At 36.8% G+C, this 24,481-nt stretch overlaps 1 protein-coding gene and 1 non-coding gene across 2 annotated transcripts; one reads left to right on the forward strand and one right to left on the reverse strand.

The window, feature by feature from the left end:
* LOC120631787 (tetra-peptide repeat homeobox protein 1-like) lies at nucleotides 1–22,485 on the forward strand. The gene is made up of 2 exons (XM_039901466.1): nucleotides 1–87; nucleotides 21,781–22,485. Exons 1-2 carry the CDS (start codon nucleotides 1–3, stop codon nucleotides 22,483–22,485), a joined length of 792 nt encoding a protein of 263 aa, XP_039757400.1.
* Trnap-agg lies at nucleotides 1,874–1,945 on the reverse strand. The gene has a single exon. It is a non-coding gene; the product is annotated as a tRNA-Pro (tRNA).
* Nucleotides 22,486–24,481: the final 1,996 nt, after the last annotated feature.

The following is a 24,481-nucleotide window of genomic DNA, read 5'->3' on the forward strand; positions in this document are numbered from 1 at the left end:
ATGGCCTACTTGGGCGCGTTAACTTCAACCTTCTATTCACAGACAGAAACGAAAGTAGAGGGTGCAGACAGATGGTACGGTCAGTCGGTTAGCATATCAAGCCATTATAAGCGTTTTAAAGTTTTTGAAGGTATACTTCTGTTGCGTTTGGCAAAAATTATGAGAATATTTTTTTACGTTGCGCGCGCACACTGTCACAAAAAACTGACACCCTGAAGTAAGCTGTAAGGTTTGACAGTGTAAACTTTAAATTGTCAAAGTCTGCGGGCACATTCCGGTGATTTAATTGATTCGATTGTACAAACATCTCAAATTTTGAGTGAAACTTGGTTGTCCTATAATAAGTCTTCCGAATTAGTTACTTTAAAATTTTAGTAAGTAAATTAGTTTAGCGAATTTAATTATGTTTATGTTGTCCATTTCTTTAATCATGTAGAAATATTTTTGTAATATTTAAATAAACTTTTTTAACTAGATAATGCGTTATAATAATACTTTCAATTTATTATATACCGTTTTTCTATTATTAGTGTCGTTTTTTCAACAAACGCAGAATGGGTCTCGCCAAACTATTACGCCAAAGAAGTATAACTTCTAACGCGTCTACATATAGGTAATATCAAGACGTTTTTCTTATTAGTTGTAATTTTATGATATTATAGTTAATTATTGAATTGAAGTTAACCCTACTTTAAATTTCAATTCAATTGAACATAAGATTTATCATTAAAAATATTTAAATATTTCTTCTTTAAAATAAGTTAGGCTTAGTCTCCTGTAATGGTTTGATCTATAATCATTATCAAAACACTACAGAGCACGGTTCTCACCTTAGATGAGCAATGTTCTGGTTTTAGTCTACCACGATGGCCTAGTGCTGATTGTTAGACTTCTCACACCTTAGGAAAACGTTACAGAGAGCTTCCAGGTGTGCAGGTTTCCTCAAGATGTTCTCCTTTACTGTCAAAGCAAGTGATATTTAAATTTAAAAACGCAAATAGCTCTGAAAAGTTAAATTGCGTGCCGGGGTTCGAACTCGGTCAAAACGAAAGTGCTATCTATACCTATCTATCTATATAGGCTATCACCACTCAAAGTATATTATGTTAGAGAATAAAGCCTTCCTATAAATACTAACCCTTGTAGGGTTAGTTATTATACAACTCGAGTCCCTATTGCTACACAGTAAACTCTTCCAGACAACACACCTAAACAATTTTAGCTATTGAGGTTTTGTCAAGGAATTCTCAGTATCACCTGCCCGATTTACGAACTTTTGCATTAATCGTCTTGGTAAAAGAATAATTTGATAGCGACAGTTGTAAAATCAATGAATATTTGAAAAAGTTGGTGAATCGGGCAGCAGGTCAAACTTCTGTCTGTTTAGACGGTGGCTAGGCACCGTGGCATAGTAGAAAGTGAGCCAGAAATGTTTCGTCTATCTTTATTCTTTAAGGTTTAGTCTTCTAAGACGCAATGAGACCCTGCCGTAAAATTCTTGCCATTAGTTAAGTATGTATTTTATGCCTTTATATTCATAACTATCTAATTTTATGTTTGTAGTGCTAGTTACTTTACTATTATAATAAAGCAGAATACCTTAAAGACGTAAATCTTCTCGTATATCTGTGTATTATCTATATTTAAAAATTATCTTATCTACCTATTTTGTATTTAAATATTTCATTAGAATATAATTAATATATTTAAATAAAGTCGTAAATTGACCTTTTTTTTTTGCGTCTGCGTGCTTAATTAACAATCGCTTTTGTGACTTTTTAAATACCGAAAAAAAAAAATTTTTTTTGCATAAACTGTTAGTCTTTAAATATAAGAAACCTGTATTCGAAATTAAAAAAAATAAAAAGTGATTGGGCTCGTCCGGGATTTGAACCCGGGACCTCTCGCACCCTAAGCGAAAATCATACCCCTAGACCAACGAGCCGGTTATGAGAAGTGCCGAAATATTGTAAATGAATCTTAAAGTAGTTCGCCACTCACCTACGTGACGTCACATTCTCGCAGATTTATAAGTGTTGACTGTTGAGTTACGGCCTAACGCCGAGTCGACATACATTTTTTTATCAGTGAAACTGTAAATTTCTTGGATTCATTCTTTTTTTAAATAGTCTTTTAGGTATATACACTTTATAGATTGTAGAATGTAGACCTACCTAAAAATCCCTAAATATATTTAACAATGCTTACGTTTAGTTTGAATTAATGTCATTATTGTATTTTACTATTTTATGAATGAAATAGAGAGGCGAATTTTATTTAAATAATGTGTTTCAGTTTGTTACGTTGGTCTAGTGGTTAGTTAGCATTTTCGATTCCAGATCACTAGGTCAAAAGTTCAAATAAAATCAAGTCAATATTAAAAAGTAGTTAGGTACCTATTTGCGTCCTTTCAAGAAATTCTCAGTACCAAAATTACCAGTAGTTAGAGAATGGGCCGTGTCACAAAAAACGCAAACGTTAAAAACACGCCGACTCATTATGGATTGGTGTGGCGGATCTAGGCTCTTGATTCCTTCTTTTAGACAGGAGGCCTGTGCCCCGTAGTGGGATATCGACGTTCTGATGATGTTTATGATGTTAACGGTTCTGTATATTTTGCTGAAAAAATAATACTGGGCCGATTTTGATGTGGTTTTTTGCATTACATAAATATCCCTTATACGCAATTTCTAAGATATTATACATGGCTAAAGGCCATAAGTAATAAAAAAAAATTACAGAATGAAGTCATTGCAATTAATTTAAATAATGTTTACATGCGTATGTAGAGGCGATTGCCTAGCGGCTAGGAATTCGGCCTGACATTCGGGGGGACCGAATTCGACGCCTTTCGGAGCAATGTTCGTTTTAAGCATTTAAATCTCAATCGCTTCGACGGTGAAGAAACACATCAGAGAACCTTCATGCATCATCATCTTCATTATCGATCCATTACCGGGTACAACAGGGCACGGGCCGGCTCAGCAGGGCTAGTACAGGCGAGTGCGGTGAATACGCAAGTGAACCCCGTGCTCTCACTTATAGGTCTATCGAGGGACACACAGAGTTTTTAGTGGGTGCAAGTCCCACATAACTACTTCGTTTCCCCCAACGGAGTGGTATGCGTCAGGCATTTTGGCAAAAAAAAAAAAAAGGGCTAGTACAGGCAGGAGATACAAATTATATACCCTCATTATATCCCCTGACAAAGGTATATAATTATCGTGTCCACCTGCTAAAGCACGGTAACATGGAATAGGAGAAGTTTACCTCCGTTTTTTAAAACGCATTTATTATAAATAAATAAATTAATAAATATACTACGACAGTACACATATCGCCATCTAGCCCCAAAGTAAGCATAGCTTGAGTTATGGGTGGAGCAATAATTATATGAATAATATACATAAATACTTATAATATATAGATAAACACCCAGACACTGAAAAACATTTTATGGACTCGAACCCACGGCCTTGGCTCAAAAAGCAGGGTCGCTGCCCACTGCGCCAATCGGCCGACCAAATATATATATTATATTATAGCATAGCATATTATATCCACTTATGCGCCAATGCTCTGAGAGTTGATAAAGCTGTGGGAGAAGTTAAATTTTTATCCTTTCCCGGGGAGATAATGCTCTCCTGCCCATGTTAGGATAAGAAGGGTTTTGGCCGTAGACCACCAGTCGCGCGTTGGCCAAGTGTGGATTTGACACGCCCTTGAGAATTGGAAGATTCTTAGGATTGGAGTGGTAGCGTCACTACAAACAGACTGACTTGACGGTTTAAAAGTGCTTCTACACTGGGCCTACCTGAAATAAATGAATTTTGATTTTATTAATAAAACATTGTTGCAACAATTTCTACAAAAGTACGACAAAAAAAAATGTTGGAAGGAAATCTTATTATTATTTTTAAATATAAATTGTGATCGCAAAAGCTTTGGATCTAATTATTTCCGTTCTGGCATAATTGTATGAATACAAGCGAAATAATTTGTTGAGCCGGTGAAGCAACGGTGTCTTGCCAGTTATTTAAGTACAACGATTATTTGCTAACTAATTTGCATATTGACTTACCTATCTGTAACGATTGGGTCCATAAATTACACCGTTTGAAAGGACCTCTGTTCCCACAATAATGTAGCCTTAGGACTAGATTTGCTCGCTCGCAATTGAGGAGTCGTTTTCGAGTATGGAAATACTTGAACATCGAAGGGAAATAGAACTTATTTGAATTGTTTTATAGTTCAAATTGGACTAGAATTCTCTAACTAGGACTTTTGACAGAAGGTTTGTAAAACAAAAAATGAAAAGTATAGGAATACCGACTCTACTACGAGTTATTTAGGTCCATTTTACTTTGACAATATAGAGTTTCATACTCGCAAGCGACTATTCGATTCCAAGCGAGCAAATTTTGTACTAAGACCGCTGATCTAGATTACCCGGTATAATTATCAAATGTCATTTACACAATAATTTATACAATCGATTTACAACCTTAAAATCTGTACATAAAGTTAAAACTTCATTGCAAAATGTGTTGCAAGGGTCTCATGGTATTTAAAGTATCAACTTAAATCTCATATGAACTATGACAATAACAATGGAAACTTAACCTTAAGGGGTTGTATATAGAGCTTATAGTTGGTAACTAATTGTCAAGGGTCTCCTGACTGTAAAGAGCTCTCAGATGGTCTACTTTCCACATTGATCGTTTTCCAAGGACTGTTTTGGTCAACATCTGAAATCAGAATGTCCCTTCTAGGTATATCTATTTTTGAGATTGTTGACTGGAATTTTTTTTATAGTTATAATTATTGATTTACCAAGCAGTTAGCCAACTTGATGGTAAGTGGAAAATCATCGCTTATAAACAGTGCAACACTTCGCACATGGATGCAAGAAACACGTCTGCCCACCCGGAAATCAAACCCTCGAGCTCATTCACGTAGTCTATCGCGCTTACGACTAGACCATCGAGGTAGTTACCTTATATTAATCTAACAAGTTCAAGGCTAGTCGCAAGCATTACTCAATTTAAAAGAATATGGCTTAGACCACTTTCGTAATGACCGGTTAATGTGACATAACCGTATACTCATGTTATAGTTCGTGAGCCGGTGGCAAAATTCTTTTAATAAAAAGAAAAGAGTTAGATATTGAATTAAATACAAAATAAATAAATAATTAAATATAACTTATATTTAGGTTCGCAGCAGGGTGCAGAATAAAAAGGTGTTAAGACTTATATTAATTTATTAGTCTAAGAGTTACATTATTAATTATTATAATATTAAAACTAAACTTTAAACTATGCTCGGCGGATTGGTGGCTCGAGCTCCCTAGGATCTTACCATAGGAAGCGTGGTAAAAAAAGGCATCGCATCACGATTCAAAGCTAGCCTCCGGAATTCGCTGCGCCGACGTAACTTAAACATGACGCGATACGACCGCTTATTGGCAGGCATACTATGGCTATCCCGTGGCTATTCCTACATAACATATACTACAACAATACACACATTGCCATCTAGCCCCAAAGTAAGCGTAGCTTGTGGTATGGGTACTAAGATGACTGATTAATATTTTTGTGAATAATATACATACTTAATATCTATATTCATGTTCATCACACAAACATTTTCCAGTTGTGGGAATCGAACCTACACTCAGTAAGCAGGATCGCTGCACACTGCGTCAATCGGCGGTCAAGTAATCTATTCAATTCAAAGCCGATCTATTTATCGTCATAAATAGATCGGTTTACACTTTCATCACCATCACTTGAACAGATTGGCGTCCACCGCTGGACATATGATGTCTTTTGTAGAGAGTTTCAACTTCCACGGTCTATGGCTGCTTGTATCCAGCGACTCGCTTGAAGTCAGCAGTCCAACTCATTGGGTGTCGTCCAACGCTGCATTTACCGGTGCGAGGTCGCCATTCCAGCACCTTGGGTTCCACCGGTTCTCTGAGCTATGTGCCTCGCCCATTGCCACTTCAGCGACTCGTTGAGCTATATCGGTATCTCAAGTTCTTCATACTCGTTGGATCCCCTCATTCCTTATTTTATCACGTAGATATACTCCCAGCTTTGCTATCTACATCGACCGCTGAGTAACTGTGAGCCCTATTTTATGAGGTAAGCGAACACGTTTTAACGATATAAACTTTGTTGCAAACTTCACAGTGTATGCAAGTGACACGACCAACGAAGTGCCACTCCATGTCCACCAACCTTAGGCGCCAAGCTGTTAAGCCTCATGTGTTTTACCGGCAACCAGCTTTGCTGCTTGGCCGCAAACCGAGCATGGCAGTAGTACTTACCCAGACGAGCTCTATCCCTCAAAGTACTACTACAACTCGTTACAAAAAACGCAAATGAAGTAATTTTACAAACATTTATCGTATTCCTACACCAATCTCTTTCAGACTACTCTTTGTGGAAAATATTTCAATATTATAAAGGCGTAGTACACAATATATACTACAAACATGCTATCCTTTTTTTTTTTAAAGGATTTTCCTTTTTTCTTGGTCGCCGTTTCCTTGGCTTTCGATGTGCGTCCAGCGATTAATATCTTGGATCTTGAAAGGTGATATGTAAAATTTTCAATTTCTAATGACCGAAAGAATTAAAAAAGAATGATTTTCAACAACTTAGTAATTATATAAGCACCAAAATTTCCACTAGCTCTTTAACTATACAAGATGAATTCCAGACGACTTTTTGCTCCAGAACCTACATAAGGCACTTAGATAACTATCCTAATTGATTCGAATCAAGTTTTCTTTTAATTTATTTTTCTTTAAATCACATAATCGTCACGTAAGTACATAATCAACTACCTTAAGTAAGTCATATAAGAAGTAGTTTGAATTCCTGCGATTACCCCAAAACAACTAATTGCAAAAATTATTATTTACTAGCTGACCCGTTGGTTGCACCAAATCTGTTATTACTGGAACATAATAAATAAAACGACATTTTCTAAAAAAGAATCCTAGCTAGATCGATGAATCGCCCCCGAAACCCCCTGTATACTGAATTTCATGAAAATCGTTGGAGCCGATTCCGAGATTCCAATTATATATATACAATATAATAATAAAAATAAATATATATACTACAACAATAGAAAGGTTTCTTCGAAGATTTTTTTTAAATCCGTAATAAAAAGTATTGGTACCCTACGGCTGAAGTCTCCCACGAAACTAAAATTATTCCTTGCCCCTGCCGGGGACTGAACCCGGACATCCACTTATACAACTACAACTGCTCTTAGGAGGTCGTCAGACAGTCACTAACACAGAGTTTTTAATTTTCTCTATAAACAAAATACATATGTAAAATACTCTATATACTCATCATATCCTGTTCCTATTATAATATTAAGGATTACTTAAACGATAAAAAAGCTTGGGTGTGAATTGCTCTAAATAAATTAACTGTGAGATGGTGATAACAAAAAAAAATGTACCCGGCTTAGTTTGTTGTGGGCTCGTTTGGAACCCTCGTAGCTTTAGATTTAAGTTGACGAACGAAGTTATCACCATCCCCTTACAATTATGTAAACATATATGTATGAACGATATGTATGATATTTTAATTGCTTGAAACGCACATAACTTAGAAAAGTTAAAAGTACTTGCTTCGAACTCGGCCCCCTGAAAGTGAAGCCGAAGTCCTAACCACTAGGCTATCACCGCTCAAAAATATTGTTTGTTTTTTGATGTGGCATTAAATTAAGTTGTTGATCTAAAAAAAATTAAAATATTCAGTATCGCTAAGCCTTAAATGAGGGGTTTGCTGCTGTCCGCTGGGGAGTTCTGTCCCTTATCTCCAACCACAGTTTGGACAAAATTAAACACATATCATAAACCCCTACAGTACAAAAATAATTATTTAAAACGGTTATAATTTGTCCGAGTTATGGTGTAAAATCGTCAAACACTCATCCCCTCTCCCAAAGGAACCAAGCTTAATGTGATGATAAAAAGTATTCTATATTACTTCCAAGAATATGTGTACTAAGTTTCATGATTATCGGTTTAGTAGTTTTTGCGTGAAAGCGTAACAAACTAACTTACATTGACATTTATAATTTACTAGCGGACCCCAGCGCCATCTGTCGGGCTGATTTGTGCATCCAAACCATCCAGGGTGCCACCCAAAAGCATACCAAAAAATTCACTGAAATCGGTCCAGCCGTTTAGGAGGAGTTCAGTGACATACACACGCACACAAGAAATATATATATAAAGACTAGATGTGCTCTGTGGCTTCGCCCGCGTAATTTTGGGTACTGATACATATACACACCTATAATCATATATGAGATTTTTTCACAAACATTTTTTTATCTTACGTAACTTTTTTTTAAAGAAAAGTATACTATATTATTTCTAATAACTCCAAGAATATGTATAAAAAGTTTCATGAAGATCAGATGAGTGGTTTTCGCGTGAAAGCGTTACAAACAAACTAACATTCACATTTATAATATTAGTAGGGATAGGGATCATAAAATAATAATAATAAATATTATAGGGGATACACAAATCAATTCTGAAAATCGTGCGGCATTGGTACTCCCACCAGATTAATTCTGACTCATAGATTGCACTGCTAATACTATGACATAATCTCAGTGCATGCTCCATCAACATCTATTAATTCGAACTTGATATTAGAAAGCGGGAAAATCAAGCACTTTAAATAATAATAACTTTAAATAATAATAGTGTTAAGATTATGATATTTAATGATGCCTGGAATGTTTTGCATCATATAAGCAATGGCGTGCATAGAGGGTATGCACAGGGTATGCAGATGATATAAAATAAAAAAAATCGCCAGTACGAGTTATAAATACTCAAGGGTAGGCTTTCTATAACTCTTACAATGCATATCCTTAAGTTTTTTATAACTCTTACTGGAGATTTTCTTCGTTTTATATCATCTCAATACGGTTGATTGGCGCAGTTTGAGCGATCCTGCTTTCTGAGTCCAATGCCGTGGGTTCGATTCCCACTGCTGGAAAATGTTTGTGTGATGAGCATGAATGTTTTTCAGTGTCTGAGTGTCTATATATATATATTCTAAGTATTTATGTATATTATGGGTATTAGTCTTAGTACCCATAACACAAGCTACGGTTACTTTGGGGCTAGATGGCGATGTGTGTATTGTCGTAGAATATTTAAAAAAAAAAATCTGTGCATACCCTCTATGCACGCCACTGCATATAATACAGCAATGGCGTGCACTTCCTACGGGCGCAAAAGCACTGCCTAACCAAAAATTCATATATCGATAGGAGGAGGATTTTTGCCGTTTTATGCAATTTTCCCGCTGTACGCATACCCTGGTAAGAAACCCAGTGCACGCCACTGTAAGCCAGTTCTTTTTTCCAGTTATACTTGGACAACCAAAAAAGAAGACCCAGCACGGCTAGCATGGGCAGGAGACAATTATATCCCCGGGGAAAGGATTTAAATCTATCTTCTCCCACAGCTTTATCAACTCTCAGAGCACTGGCGCACAAGTGGAAATAATATCCTAATAATATATGTGTATTAATAAACGGGGGTTAAACCTCTCCTATTCCATGTCCAGTAATTAAGCAGGTATAATTTTTATCTCCTGATTACCTTCCGATTACACCATTTGTACACTTTGTCATTGATTCACTTTGACATTGAAAAAGTTCATGTAAGAAGCTAAACTCTAGTAGTGTAACTAGAGCTATCTAGTATATTAGAGCTACTTGTTGCTTTATGATGAAATAACATTCTTCTGTCTTGATTGTCTATCTGTGGATTACTGATTGGTGCGAAAGGATATTGCCAATGTAACATATACCTCATAACAGTGGCGTGCACGGGGTATTCAGCCAGGGTATGCATAAAGCAAATACATAGCATGAAATGAATAAGAATCCCCTCAAATACGAGTTTAATATAATAATTTGGGTATGCAGTGCTTTTGTGCATGTAGGAAGTGCACGCCACTGCCTCATAACAAAACGTACAAGTTATATATTATTACTGACATTGTAGATTGTTTATTTTAACTAGGTTGCCCTGTTTTTAAAATGGCGCGAAGGGTCGTCTTGTCGTGTCGGCAACTAATTCGGTATACAACCTCATGCGATTATCTACTTGTGTTTAGAAAGTAAGACCACACGGTCTTACAGAGGAATTGATTGTTACTCAATTTGTACACTTTGTCACTTACTTTGACTCTAAAATAGTTCATGTCAGAATTATGTCTAGCAATTCTAGCAGTATAACAAAGTGCAATTTTATAAATTTAAAATGCATATAAAAAATTTCGGAACCCACAGGATTTGAACCTGCGACTCTCGGGCAATCGCGGCCTGAGCTCTTTCACCAATTAAGCTCCGACTCTCCTACCGTCGATGCCGAAATTAGCATATGCCTTTCACAACAGCCTTATAGCGACTGTAGCGTCATCTAGTAGGAAACGTTGCAGTTTCGATCTACTTTTTCAAAAGTCCATATTACAATGAGACACGTTTGAAACAAGAGATGGCACATTGCTTTTTTATATTTTTATAATTTTTATTAGTGTTTTTACCTACACTTGGAGGAATTATCAATTTTATAAATTTAAAACGCATATAAAAAAATACGGAACCGACAGGATTTGAACCTGCGACTCTCGGGCAATCTGCTACTAAACTGCAATGTCGGTAATTTGATATAACTTGTAAGTTTTGTTATGAGGTATATGTTACATTGACAATACCCTTTCGCACCAATCAGTAATCCACAGATAGACAATCAAGTCAGAAGAATTTTATTACATCACACAAACCCACAAATTCAAAGTGCATTAATCGTAATAAAAACAACAGCTTTGTTGGCAAACCGAGACAATGATGGTGAACGTATTGAATGTTAATATGGGAATTTCTTTGTGGCTAGTACAAAGTGTTACCGTGCGAAGTTACAGGCGAAGTTGTGTATTTGACGACCTCCCTGGCGCAACGGTGAGCGCTGTGAATTTAAGTAGATCCCGGGTTCGATTCCCGGCTGGGGAATTTATTATTTCTGAATTTTCTCTGGTCGGGTCTTAGCTTTAGGCTGTGGCTAGTTAGCACCCTACCGACAAAGACGTGCCGCTAAGCGACTTAGTATTCCGGTGCGATGTCGTGTAGAATTTGAATATGGGGTATGACTACCATATTCCCTAACAGGCAGTGGCGTGCATAGAGGGTATGCACAGGTATGCAGATTTAATAATGAAGAAAATCTCCAGTACGAGTTATAAATTCTAAGGGGTAGGCTTCTCTTAAAATGCCTATCCTTAAGTTTTGCATAACTCGTACTGGAGATTTTCTTCATTTTATATCATCTGCATACCCTGTGCATACCCTCTATGCACGCCCCTGCTAACAGATTAGCCCGCTACCATCTTAAACTGCATCGTCACTTTTCACCAGGTCAGATTGCAGTCAAGGGCTAACCTGTAGTGGAAAAATATATTGTACGATTTTTGACGATATTTTTATCACAATCATAATCATTGTGAACATTATTGGGTCCGTTCTGGAAATTAGCGTTGCTGTATTCCTTGACAGGTGCCACTGTCATGGACAAAGACGTGCCGAGTTGATTAAGCGTTCCGGTACGATGTCGCCTAGAAATCGATTAGTGGTATAGGTTTAACACAACTGCCATACTCCTGACAGGTTAGCCCGTTACCATCTTAGACTGCATCATAAGTTACCAGCAGGTGAGATTGCGGTCTAGGGCTAACGCGTAGGAGAATTAAAAAAAAATCTTAAAAAAAAGCTTCCCTATGGATCATTCATATTTAATTGCATGGGTCTTCTGCGACTGGCCTAGTGACCGCTCGTTCTAATATGTTCATTCACGAAACGCATGGAATGTTGCAACAAAACAATACAGCGGATCACTTGGTAATCAGATTGCGGATTATGTCACAGTCAGTTTTATATGTATGACAGCGCTCGGCTTACTGTCACTCATCACATTCACATTGGCATCACATTGACATTGGTAGCGACGATTTAAAAGTTAGTGAATGATAGATTTTCCAGGGGCCCGAGTTCGAATCCCGCACCTCTAACTTTTCTTATTTACGTGCGCTAAAGACAATTAAATCACTTGCTTTAACGTTGAAGGACAACATCGTGAGGAAATCTGCGTGCCAGAGTTCTATAATGTTCTCTAAGGCATGCGGAGTCCACTAAACCGCATAGGGCCAGCGTGTGAGACTAGGCCCTAATCCCTTAATTTTTTAGGATGAGACCCGTCGTGGGTAATCTAATACTCTATAAGGCGGCATCCACTAAACCGCACAGGGCCAGCGTGTGAGACTAGGCCCTAAACCCTTTATTTTTTAGGATGAGACCCGTGCCCTGTCGTGGGTAATCGGTTGATATGATCATGATGAAGTTGAACTATTATTATAACTTGTTTGCGATGGTAAACAGGATTAATGGCTTATCGTGCTTTTCGAGGTGGGGGGGGGGGGGGGGATACCGCGGATTTTCCAACTTCAACATAACATAAGGATTAACAACGTCTTGACCCGGAAATCGAACCTAGGATAACGATCTGTAGTTGAACATCAAGACTTTGCTCTAGTGGTCGCCATGAACATATCGATCGAGAAATTTCACCAAAGATAACAATTTATAACATTTCACTGGAAATAGGTGAATAAAACACCTCAATCTAGATACCTTTAGGCCCCTCCATTTCCGCCGACATTACGTCACCGCTCTGCAGGAATGTCGGTCTGTCTGTTCGCTAATAAGGCTGAAACATTTCCCGACTCACCTTTTTCTCGTAGCGTCGGCTCATTTTCTTAGAAGCGACTTCCCTGTTATTTATTACTGGCAGTAACTCGCAACTTCATCCGAGCATACATATTTTTGAAGCGAAAACTTCTTTAGGCGCGTTGAGCTGTATTTGGGTGAGCTTGAAACTCGCTTCATCGTCACCGCACGCTTCCCATGAGCTCTGTGTATATTGTGCAAGTATATCGTCATCTTCATCAACCCACTAACGGCTCTCTACAGGGCACGGGTCTCCTCCCACAATGTGCCCTGTGGGCCGGTAAAGGGTTGATGCGACGATGATCTTTTAGGAATATAATAATAGGTGTTTTTCACTGAACTGAATCTCAGTGCCCGGCCGCAGGCACGTCTATTTATGTTCTAACCTAACCTAATGTCTTTTTACACGCTTTATATTAGCTTCACTTGTATGTTTGTTTGTAACCGACTTCTTTGGGCGCGATTTTGACCCACTTTAAACGGTCAGATTTCTTTCAAACTTTGTAGACATATCGAGGACCGATGACAATACACTAATCTGAAAAGATTATTCCAATTTTCACTATAAAAAATAAGATTTTTTACTAATTACTACAGCGCCATCTAGACCCAAATGTAAAAAACCTATGGCGTTCGCGTACCTAACAAATTCCACAGAAAACAATAAGCTACTAGATGGTAGAGGGCGTTAGCTATTACTTTTTAATGTCCTGTTTTAAATAATAATTAGAACTTGCATTTCGAGAGACGGGCACACTGAATAAAAAAAAAATATTTTATCTCTTTAATGGTGGATGGGTTACCGATTAATTTTGCTCTAATAAAAATAATAGATCAAGAAAAACTAAAAAAAAATCGCTATTATGAATAAACTAAAAGAAAGAAATTAGTTTAGTTTTTTATACCAAGCGTGTTTTTTTAGTTTGTTTGAACTATTTAATTATTTCAAACAAAAATATGAGCCTTAAAGCCTTATTCTCACTGTGGGAGGAGACCCGTTCTCTGTAGTGGGCCGTTAATGGGTTGATGAGACGAAAATCTTTAAGGAATATAGAAATAATGTCTTTTTTCTAACAGATTTATGGGTTTTAATGACAGTATGATGTAATTTTCCCAAAACTAGGCTGTCGACCAAGTGATCTGGTTTTGCGGAATAATAGATATTCCGAGAGGCACCACGGAACGCGACCGTTTTTTAAAACCAACTACAGAACGATTCGCGTTGCACCACATGTTAAAAATAGATTTTCTGGTGCACGTCGATTTGGTTTAGGTATAGGAGAAGCCATTAAGTTTACCTGTATCGCATAAGAATTGGTGTTAGTTTGTCCATCTGCGGTCTGACGTGATCGTGTGATCAGAAACAATTAAATATTTTGTAATAATATTCATAATAATAATAATCTTTATTTAAGTCATCAAAGCTCATAATATTGTTAGAAAAAAGACATTATTTCTATATTCCTAAAACAGAGCCCACAACAGAGCACGGGTGTCCTCCAACTATGAAAATGGTTTAGGCCGTAGTACACCACGCTGGCCCAGTGCGGATTGGTGGACTCCACACGCCTTTTGAGAGCATTATGAACAACACAGGCATACAGGTTTCCTCACGATAAGCAAAGTATTAACGACAAGGATGCTTGGAAGGAGGCCATTCCGCTCTCATTTCTAGGAAAACAGAAAAATTCTCAAGCTTGTTAAACTGTAAAATGATGTTGGAAAAGAGCAATCTGCTGAGTTTCTTGCCAGCTCTTCCCAGTGGAATCTGCCTTCCGAACCGGTGGCAGAGGTACTACAAACAGACTGACTTGACGTTTCAAAAGTGCTTGTTAAACTAGGCTTTCTTGAAATGAACGATTTTTGAATTATCTACTTATATATTTATTTTATAAAACCGACAGCTATCAAGTTTCTACGTTTTGAGTAGCTTATTACAGGTTTTCACAAAGAAAAAATAATTTCAAAATAAATTACATTTTAAATATAACTCCATTACAAAATAAATGTATAAAAATATTTTACTCATTAATAAGGTTATAATGGTAAAAAATAAAATAGAATTAAAATAGAATTGAAATGAAATTATAATAAAATAAAAAGAAAAAGAAAGGTGAAACTAAAAAAAAAAAAAAAAAATTATAAATATTTGATAAAAATTGTTCACATTACTCAGAAAAGTTAGAAGTGCGTGCTGGGATTCGAACTCGGCTCCCCGAATGTCAAGTTGAAGCTCCACCCACTGGGCTATCAAAGCTACAATGCAGTGCAATGCATCCCGGATATTGCGCCATTAAATTACCCTAGCCTGTAAGGACTTGCAGAGCACATCATCGGTTACGTGTTTAAAAAGTTACCAAACGGCCTAAAATCCCAATAAGGCGGTGATATTTCAATCAGAGCACGTGATTGGCGGCATCTCAACTATCCCCAGATGACGTTACGACAGGAAAACTTATAAATATTCATCAGGTAAGTTAGTAAGTAAGTCAACTAGGAATACCTACTACTTAAGCTGATCGCATATTACTAATAAATTCGTTTCCGTAGTAAAACTTCTTTAGGCGCGACTAGGAAGTAACTCAGATTGTTTTTCTGACGGAAGTAACGCTTACGTCAGACGTCTGTGTAGTTTCCGCTATTTAAAAATAATAATTTCGATTGTTCATAAGTATATGTCATATACTCCACGCTTTTTGACTTACACGCCAGCTAGTGGCAAACATCATAATTAATTAGGTTTTTTTTTTGCAATATTTTCAAACGGATCAATTGTGAATAGCAAAGTGAATAAAAATTCAATATTTTAAATTCAATTTTTTTTTTAAATCTCTAAATATACTGGTTTATTAATAAAATTTCTGACGATTGAAGAAATTGAAATTGAAATTCTATAATATTCAATGACAAGGTTATATTGACAAGTGCTGATCTAATCTTCAATTTTCTCCTCTCAATTATTCTATATAACAAATGAAAATATTTATAAAATGTGAAAGTGATATTAATGAATTTAAATTACAATATAAAACGAAACAGTGAATATTAAATGAAATGGCGGAGTCCCAGGAACATTTTACTCTTTCGTCAATAAATAATAATAAAAGTTTTACTTCAATCGCGCGTAAAGGTTACACGCACACCCTTTTTAATTATCATCACTTCGATCAAAATTCTATTTTTTTTTATTTCAAGTAGGTAATATAGGCACTTTTGAAACGCATTTGATGCTGAGTTATCCAAAATGAGGTTTTATAAAAAAACCTTTAACATTCTACTGCAAGTCTAATTATGCTCCGGTTTCGGAGCGAAACGTGCGTAGAGGGTACATTGCCGAGGATCTGTTTGGTGTGGAGTATACGGATTGAAGAAATTATAAATTACACAGATTCTCCTACTTTTCGCGGAGTTTAGCAAATTAAGGTTAATTTTCATAATATATCATGGATTTGTGCAAAGCAGCGCCTGCTTCTATCCAATACAGAATATAGTTGTCACCACCCCTCCTTTTACCGCGGGTGTCAAAGGGAAGGGAGAACGGCAGCCGCTTTCTCTTTGCTACTGTCATCTTCTCCGATCACCAATCCCTAGCTTGGTGATTACGTATCCTCGGCCTTTAGGTCAACCGTTTTTCTAAGTTTTTAAAATTAATTACGGTTAAACCCTGAATAGTCGAGTCGAGCCGAGGTCCTAGCAAGAGGCACCCTCGGGTCGACATCCCCCCTTCCCACCGATGTGGTTGAACCCTGAAAGGGTAGAAAAGGCAGGAGACAAAAATTTTATCCCATTACAGGGGATATAATTGACGTTTCCATCTGCTAAAGCACGGGAACATGGAATAGGAGAAGTTTATTATTACACATTAGTATTTGTATATTATTTCTACTTGAGAGTTATTTCTTCTACATCTACTTCTACGAGATTATTTCTACAGTGCTCTGAAAGATGATAAAGCTGTGGGAGAAGATAAATTTTGATCCTTTCCGCGGGAATATAATTATCTAGCCGTGTTGGGGCTCTTCCCATGGCAAGCTGTCACTCTGTCATCTCCCCGGTGACACTGTTAAAACCCTTAAGGTGGTTATTAGCTACTGTCCTTTCGAAAACGACGTGACCTACCATCTACCACTCGTTTGACGACAGACGAGGTGTGCGTTCAGCTTTATCCAGCAGCGAATACTTACCACAAATTTGCCTTGTGACGAATTTCATCACGTACCTTTGCCTTTGCGATTCATACGACACGCATGCAGTGTGGATTGACAAATTATAGCGGAATTAAATGAAAATTATACTGAATAAGGTTATTTCTTTATCAGGGTTCCACACCCAATGGGTAAAACGGGAGCCTATTACTAACACCCTACTGTCCGTCTGTCCGCCTGTCCGTCTGTTACCAGGCTGTATCTCATGAACTGTGATATTGAAACAGTATTTGTCACAGATGATGTATTTCTGTTGTCATAACAAATACTAAAAAATAAATATTTTAGAAGCATTTAGGGGGCCACAATATACCTGAATTTTTTGCTGTTTTTAAAGACAACGGTAATGAACCCTAATCCGATTCGCATTTGGCCGGTTTTGATTATTTATATCATGACAAAGTATAAAAAAGAAAAGTTGTCGTCTAGAATAGCAAACATATTCAATATAATGACGCGGTGATAGCCCAGTGGGTAGTAGCTTGACTTACCTTTCGGGGGCCTGAGTTCGAATCCCAGCACAGACCTCTAACTTTTCTAAGTTGATAACTATTAGGTGATAACTATTGGTGAAAGGTCAAAATATGCATTGGAATCTACTTACATTGGGCTTTCCTTGTTTAAAATTCATATAAAATTTTTTGAAAACGACAGGATTTGAACCTGCGACTCTCTGGCAATCGGGGCCTGAGCGCTTAAGCGAGCCGTAGCTACCGTCCATGCCAAAATTAGTAATTGTCTTATAGCGACGGTAGCGCCAGCTAGTAGGAAACATTTCATATTATGAAAATTAAGCTTAATTTGCTATACTCCGCGAAAAGCAGGAGAATCTGTATGGTGTAATTTATAATTTCTTCAATCCTTATACTCCACACCAAACAGATCCTCGGCAAGGTACCCTCTACGCATGTTTCGCTCCGAAACCTGAGCATCCTCAGGATATGTTGACTTTACCATGAATAATTGTTAAATTACGTACAGATTCTTCTGTTTTTCGCGGAGTATAGCATATTAAGCTTAATGTTCATAATATATCATGGATTTCCGAATAGTAACGCCTGTTTCTATGATCTATCCAATTATTGAAAATATTTAAGTTTCTGTCTACTTCTTCAAAGATCCTAGTAGTAGGCTTTACTTAATTAGGTATCACATTGTTCGTCGTTAGTGAAAACAAGATGCCTAAATCTTTATAATAAGTTAGATCGTTGTGTAACTAAACATCGGTTACAGACGATTACGTTTTCATCTGGTCTAGACGCTTTATGCCTTTGTAAGTGCAGGTACTTAAGATACCAATACAAAGGCAATCCGTCGAAGCAATTGATTGTAAGATCGCAGCGATCAATCGCTTCAAAACTGTAGCCTTAATACAAGATTTGCTCATATCAAACTCTGTATCGTCAATGTAAAACGTAGATACCTTTATTTTTTGTTGACGGGGGTAAAAAGCCTGACTACGAGAAACCCGAATTCTAGTGAATTGGGTTATGTGGGATTTCTTCCCACTAAACCCTCTCGGTGCCCGCCCTAAGCACATAATGGGAGGCTCCGGGATCTCCCAAAAACGCTCCGGTGCCTCCCTTGTACGACGCCGTTAAGGAAAAGACGCTTTCCAAAATTTATTTGTATAAGTAAAAGAGACCTAATATCACTCATTTATAGTAAGAAATTCGTTCACGCGAGTTGGCTTTCATGTGGAATCGCGCTAGATTGCAAGCGATCTCAGAAATCGCCTGCTGTATGTAGATACGAAAATTTACATACACGTGATACTGCCGATGGATTGTCGAGCGACCAATTGTCCCGTGTGTGGTAACCTTTACACTGATGAGGCATAAAGTAACTACTGAAGCTGTTATTACCATCTTAGATTCAACATTACGAGAGCTGCTTGTTGCGTTTATCCCTACTGCGAAATCTTTAAAACATAAAAAGGTAATTGAAGGTTTGATAACCGTCGAGTGTAATTTGTGGGAATTTATAATCCTGAATTTTCTCTGGTCTTGTGGGACGCTTTTAACGTAACTACCGGAAAAAACATGCGACTACGTGATGTAGCATTCTGGTGGATACAATGCCGCGCATAAACCCGTTAGCAGTATATAGACTCAGAAATTATAAATTCTCATCGAAATTCCATTCGAATTAGGAATTTATAATTTTGAACTACATTTTTACGAACGCTGGCCACTTAGTCAAGGAGGTCATCAAACATTATAGGTAATAGCAACTCTAGTAGTTATCACGTAATTTTCCCGCTTTCTTCCATCATGTGTGGTGTAGGTAAAACGCCTAGTTTCCGCCTAGAATCGGGTTTAATATGTTATAATCACATGTGACATATAAATACCATGCTTTCGTAAATTGAAACACTTTCCAACCAAGTCTCACTTACATTGGACTGCGCGAGACTGTGTTCTCTTAGAAATGTACAAACACGAATTTGTAAGTTTTATTATAGCAATAAGTTTTAATAATTTAATGATAAATTAAAGAAAATGTTAACTTTTGACGATTTGATAGGTTTGTCCAATCTGTAACTATTTATTATTTATATTTTTTGAAGATAAATTAAAAGGTCATTTCTTAAGTTGTTTGAAAGCCTAAGTACCTTACTGCATTATTATATAACATAAAATACTTAACGAAACTTTGGCAAATGTCGGACCAAATCAGTATTGGAATAGCTTAGCGGCACGTGTTTGTCGATCGGTTGGTAACTAACCACGGCCAAAGCCTAGACCAGACCAGGGAAAATTCTGAAATTATAAATTCCCAAATTGCCCCTGCCGGAAATCCGGGACGGGAACTCGGGACCTCCAACTTAACTCCGTCTACTGTTGGGTGCTATTTTCCAATAATTCCCCGCTACGTTCGAAAAGGTAGCCTGGAAGATATCACTGGTATCTTCCAGGATACATTTTCGGATATTTAAATAAATGTTTATTTTGTCCTGTACTTTTTATCTTTTTTAAACAATTAAATTATTAAAATTAAATTAAAAATCGGAAACAACATTAATAAACCAGGAAATTTGGGAATGAGATATGTCGGACGAAAATATTATTAATATCAATCTTTGTTGTTTATTTTTCGCAAGCATAGAAAAATAATTCATGATTCGGGCATGAACAAAAATGGCAGCACAAACTATTCTTTGAAATAAATTAATTTGGTATTTTGAATGATGTTTAAAAATACAAACGCGCCCGATCCCCGCTTTTTATAATAGGTTTGATATCCTCTAGTTTCATTAGTTTCACCGATCAATCTCCTTCGTACCTTTTCGATCTACAAGACATTGGCGAAGTACTGTGTGCCCAGTTGGCACAGACAAAAGCCATAAACAAGAATTGAATTGATATCCTCTAGTTAGCAAGATATTATTTTTATTAATATGCTGTAAAGCAATTTAATTGGATAAGGAATAATACTGTATTTTTTTTAAATAGTTTTGTCAATGACCAATTTTTTTTGTCGAATATTGTTACTATGTGTATATAAACATATGTCATTGCGGAATATGAAAAATTGTTACTATGTGTAGATATAATAAACATACTAGTATGGCATTGCGGATTTTTTTTAGACCTTTAAAAGTTTATTAAAAATAGGTAATTAATATCAGTTATTACACATATGACGTTCTTAAATAAAACTGACGATACTTGAAGCGTTGACGTCATTTATTTGAATTAATATAACACTGTATTTACAGATATTGCTTGAGTAGAAAGTCTAAAAGTACCTCTTTATCTATGCATCTTATTAGGAGGCCCTTGAGACTATTGGCTCAAGGACAGTTTATAAATAATGTAATTAAAATATTAAACTGTAATTAAAACTGTAATTTTTAACCGTTAACTGTAAATAATAACTGTATTTTTTAAAGGTTTTTAAAGCGAAATCTGTCAACCTCACGTTTCTATTTGTAACATTTTTTGTAGATACATGGTTGCTTAAGGATGTTACTTTGTATTTTGCTACCAGATGTTTAGTGCTGACAAGATCGGTCGGTCGGTGCCAAGTACACCATTAAAATTCCTATATATATGTTGTATACCGTTCTTTATTATACCGCGTGTAAATTAAAACCGAAATAATACTTCAAAGGTTTTAGAGGTTATTTACTATTTCTGAGATGTTTCTGTGAAACCGAAACGCTAACAGTTTTTAGATAAACCATTGCCATAGCTTTTACTGAAAGAAATACAGATACAGCCCTAACATCACATGCAATAGTAAAATCAATTGGCTCCCGTAACTTTATAGGTACGCGACGCGTAGCGTTGGTAGGTACTATGCATGTGTCGGTCTTGTATCTTCAATAGGGTTGTCATCGTCAACACTTAGAATGTTTGAATTAGTTTGTATGGAAAAGTAAATATGCTTCTTTTGATTTAATATTTTTACAGGGTCCTTATGAATTATATTTATGCACCCTTCAACAGTTTTTCATAATTCCGTTACACGTTGTATAGTATCAAGACTTACAAATGTTGTATTTTGACTTTTTTATTTGTTGCTTTTTAGATAGCATTATATTTATTTTTACACTCAGTTTCTTTTTTAATAATACCAATAGACAATTCGCCGTCCAATTATCCAACGATACCCATATTTCAATTCACCAATATCGAACGCCATTTAATTCCTCAACATTTTAACCCATTCAAATTAAAAGAACAACTCAAGATAATTTTAAATCAAAAAAGCCCTTAATTTTCAGATCTTCCTGGCCACATGCCTCATCATTGCACAAACCAGCGCGGAAACCAAGAAAAGATCACCATCGGGCTACGGCCATATTCCAGTACGGCATACTTACTCCGAATACAATAATAGAGTTGCCATCCCTGTCCCGCAACCCGTACCAGTCAGCGTACCACGACCTGTGCCCGTACCGGTTCACGTTGGAGTACCAGTAGATAGTCCACGCCCCGTCCCAGTGGCTGTACCTCAACCTGTACCGCATCTCATCACTAGACCTATAGCCGTGCCAGTTGACCGAGCAGTTCCAATATCGGTACCGCAGCCTGTTCCAGTGACAGTCACGCAAGGAGTTGGTATACCTGTACCTCAACCTTATGCTGTCAGTGTTCCTGCACCTGTGCCTGTAAGAGTTCCTGTGCCAGTGGCAACGCAAGCGGTTTCCATTGGCTCAATAGGATCTGGTCTTGCTATTGGTGGGCTTGGAGGACTCGGCATTGGTGGATATGGTTACGGAGGGATTGGTGGAATCAGTGGCATTGGAGGCATCAGTGGTATCGGAGGGATCAGTGGCATTGGAGGCTATTATTCTGGAGCTCCTATAGTATCATCTAAGATTGGTTCTATTGGCCATTCGGTTATCGGTGGCACATCAATTGGTTCAGGTTATGGAGGTGGATTATTGCATCACGGCGGCCACTCATTATACCATCACGGGTATTAAGGTTACCAATAATAAACTTGGAATAGCTTATGGTATCATTTGCCAAATATTTGTAGATATTTCGTAAATGGAATAATTTTATGTTCGGTTAGGGGTCCCTCGTTTTAGTTAATCTAGTCCAAATGACCTTTTTATGTTGTTTTTGTGCTTGGGGTTCAAGAATGGATGCTGTAATGGAGTGACTACTCCTATATGGAAACAGAATGTGTGCTAAAGCTAGAAGTAGTATATTTTGTAGATAAGTCTTGCAACTAGATGTCTAAATACTTATGGAAATGTTATAGTGGGCTATCATTCTGGTCATTGGAACAGTTCTCTTATCTTATCTCATAAAAATAAGGCGAGAAAATGTTAGACAAAGATATTTGATGGCGCTTATATATACGTATCAGCTGCATTACTGGATGTGTGAAACTAGAAGAAATTCAAAAGTTGTAGCTACTTAGTGACATTTTTTTGAAAGGATTTTAGAAATAGATTGCTAAAAGAAAAGGTAGAGAGAATCATTGAAATTGTTTGCAAAATAATTCGTCTGGAACTGATTAGTGATTTGGTGTTGATCCCAAAGTTTTTTATACCGATTGTAGTGGAAAATGAAAATGTAGATGAAGTCCTTGGCTTGGTCAATGTGAAATTGCAAGTGTCTAGTATTGGATATCATTGCATAGATAAGACTGATTTTTTATTTATACTAGTTGCAAAATTATCTATAGAGTTGTGATAAGTGAGGTAAGGTAGCAAGTAAATCTTGGCAGAGTAAGTTTTACAACGTAAAGTTAATTGTGAATAAAATGAACGGTGTTGTTTGAATATGTGGAATGATTAATTATTAAATCTCCTATAGATCTTAATGTTCCCACCTATTTTTGATTGTCATGCTTTATTTTATTATAGAACATTTTCGTTTGTCGACGAATAAATGGATGATTTTAACGCTGTATTTTATTTCACTCTCCCATGCTTCCGATATCTCTTTTTAGAGATCTTGGAGTATTTCTAGCTAGCATAGATAATTAAATTGTTATTAATATTCTATAAACTCATGCTGTTAGGAAGAAGTCATTAGTGGGGTTGAGTATAACATGATTTCTAGACTTACCAATGCAAAAAATTAAACAACGTATTTAACTTTATAAATAGCAATAAAGTCAAGACGATAACAACATAGTTATGTCTAGGTATGTCAAAAGGTTCAGTGCCATCTCTAAAGATACACAAGTGTTAAATATTTAGTTCAACAGTTTCATTATGGATATAATGTATGTGCAGATTGATAAGGTTTTTAATAAAAACAAGTTGTTCAAAACTTGCCTTAATTTTATTGTAAAATATGGTTCAATAGGATCTGAAATGCGCATTTATTTAAGCTAGGTTACTAAACAATTGATCATACTGGCAAGGTTGTTTGGAAGCAGTCAGCTCCGTCCATATCATGTAAAGGCCAACTGCTAAGTTTCTTGCTGGCTTCTCTTTCTTTTAACAATTGACTGATATAATAATACTGATATAAGAATACTTGGAATACCGACGAAAACACTTCGCAGGGCATTTCAGGAACAGGACCTACAAATTGTCGCCTATGCCATCGGCAACCACGTCCTTCATTCCGGAACAGAGCGGTAGTACTTCCCCGGACAAGCTCTGTCGCATAAAAGTCCTAGTACTGCTTCTTCGAGAGACATTCTTGCCTCTCAATAAATTTTGACATCTACATGGTTTAAAATAATCATCATCATAAACCCATCACCAGTCCACTACAGAGCACGGGGCTTCCCTCAGAATGAGAAGGGTGTAGGCCGTAGATCACCACGCTGGCCAAGGGCGGATTTTTAGTATTCTCCTACCTTGGAGAATCGGAGTACTCTCAGGGTTGCAGGTTTCCTCACAAAAATATTCAATTTCTTAAATTGGACGACTTCTACGCGATTATGCGCAAACGCGGTATCACCGCTTAGGCTATCACCGCTTTTTACGCGCTCAATCTCTAGTTTAAAAT

Source organism: Pararge aegeria, chromosome 18 (assembly GCF_905163445.1).
Source record: "Pararge aegeria chromosome 18, ilParAegt1.1, whole genome shotgun sequence".
Lineage (NCBI taxonomy): Eukaryota > Metazoa > Arthropoda > Insecta > Lepidoptera > Nymphalidae > Pararge > Pararge aegeria.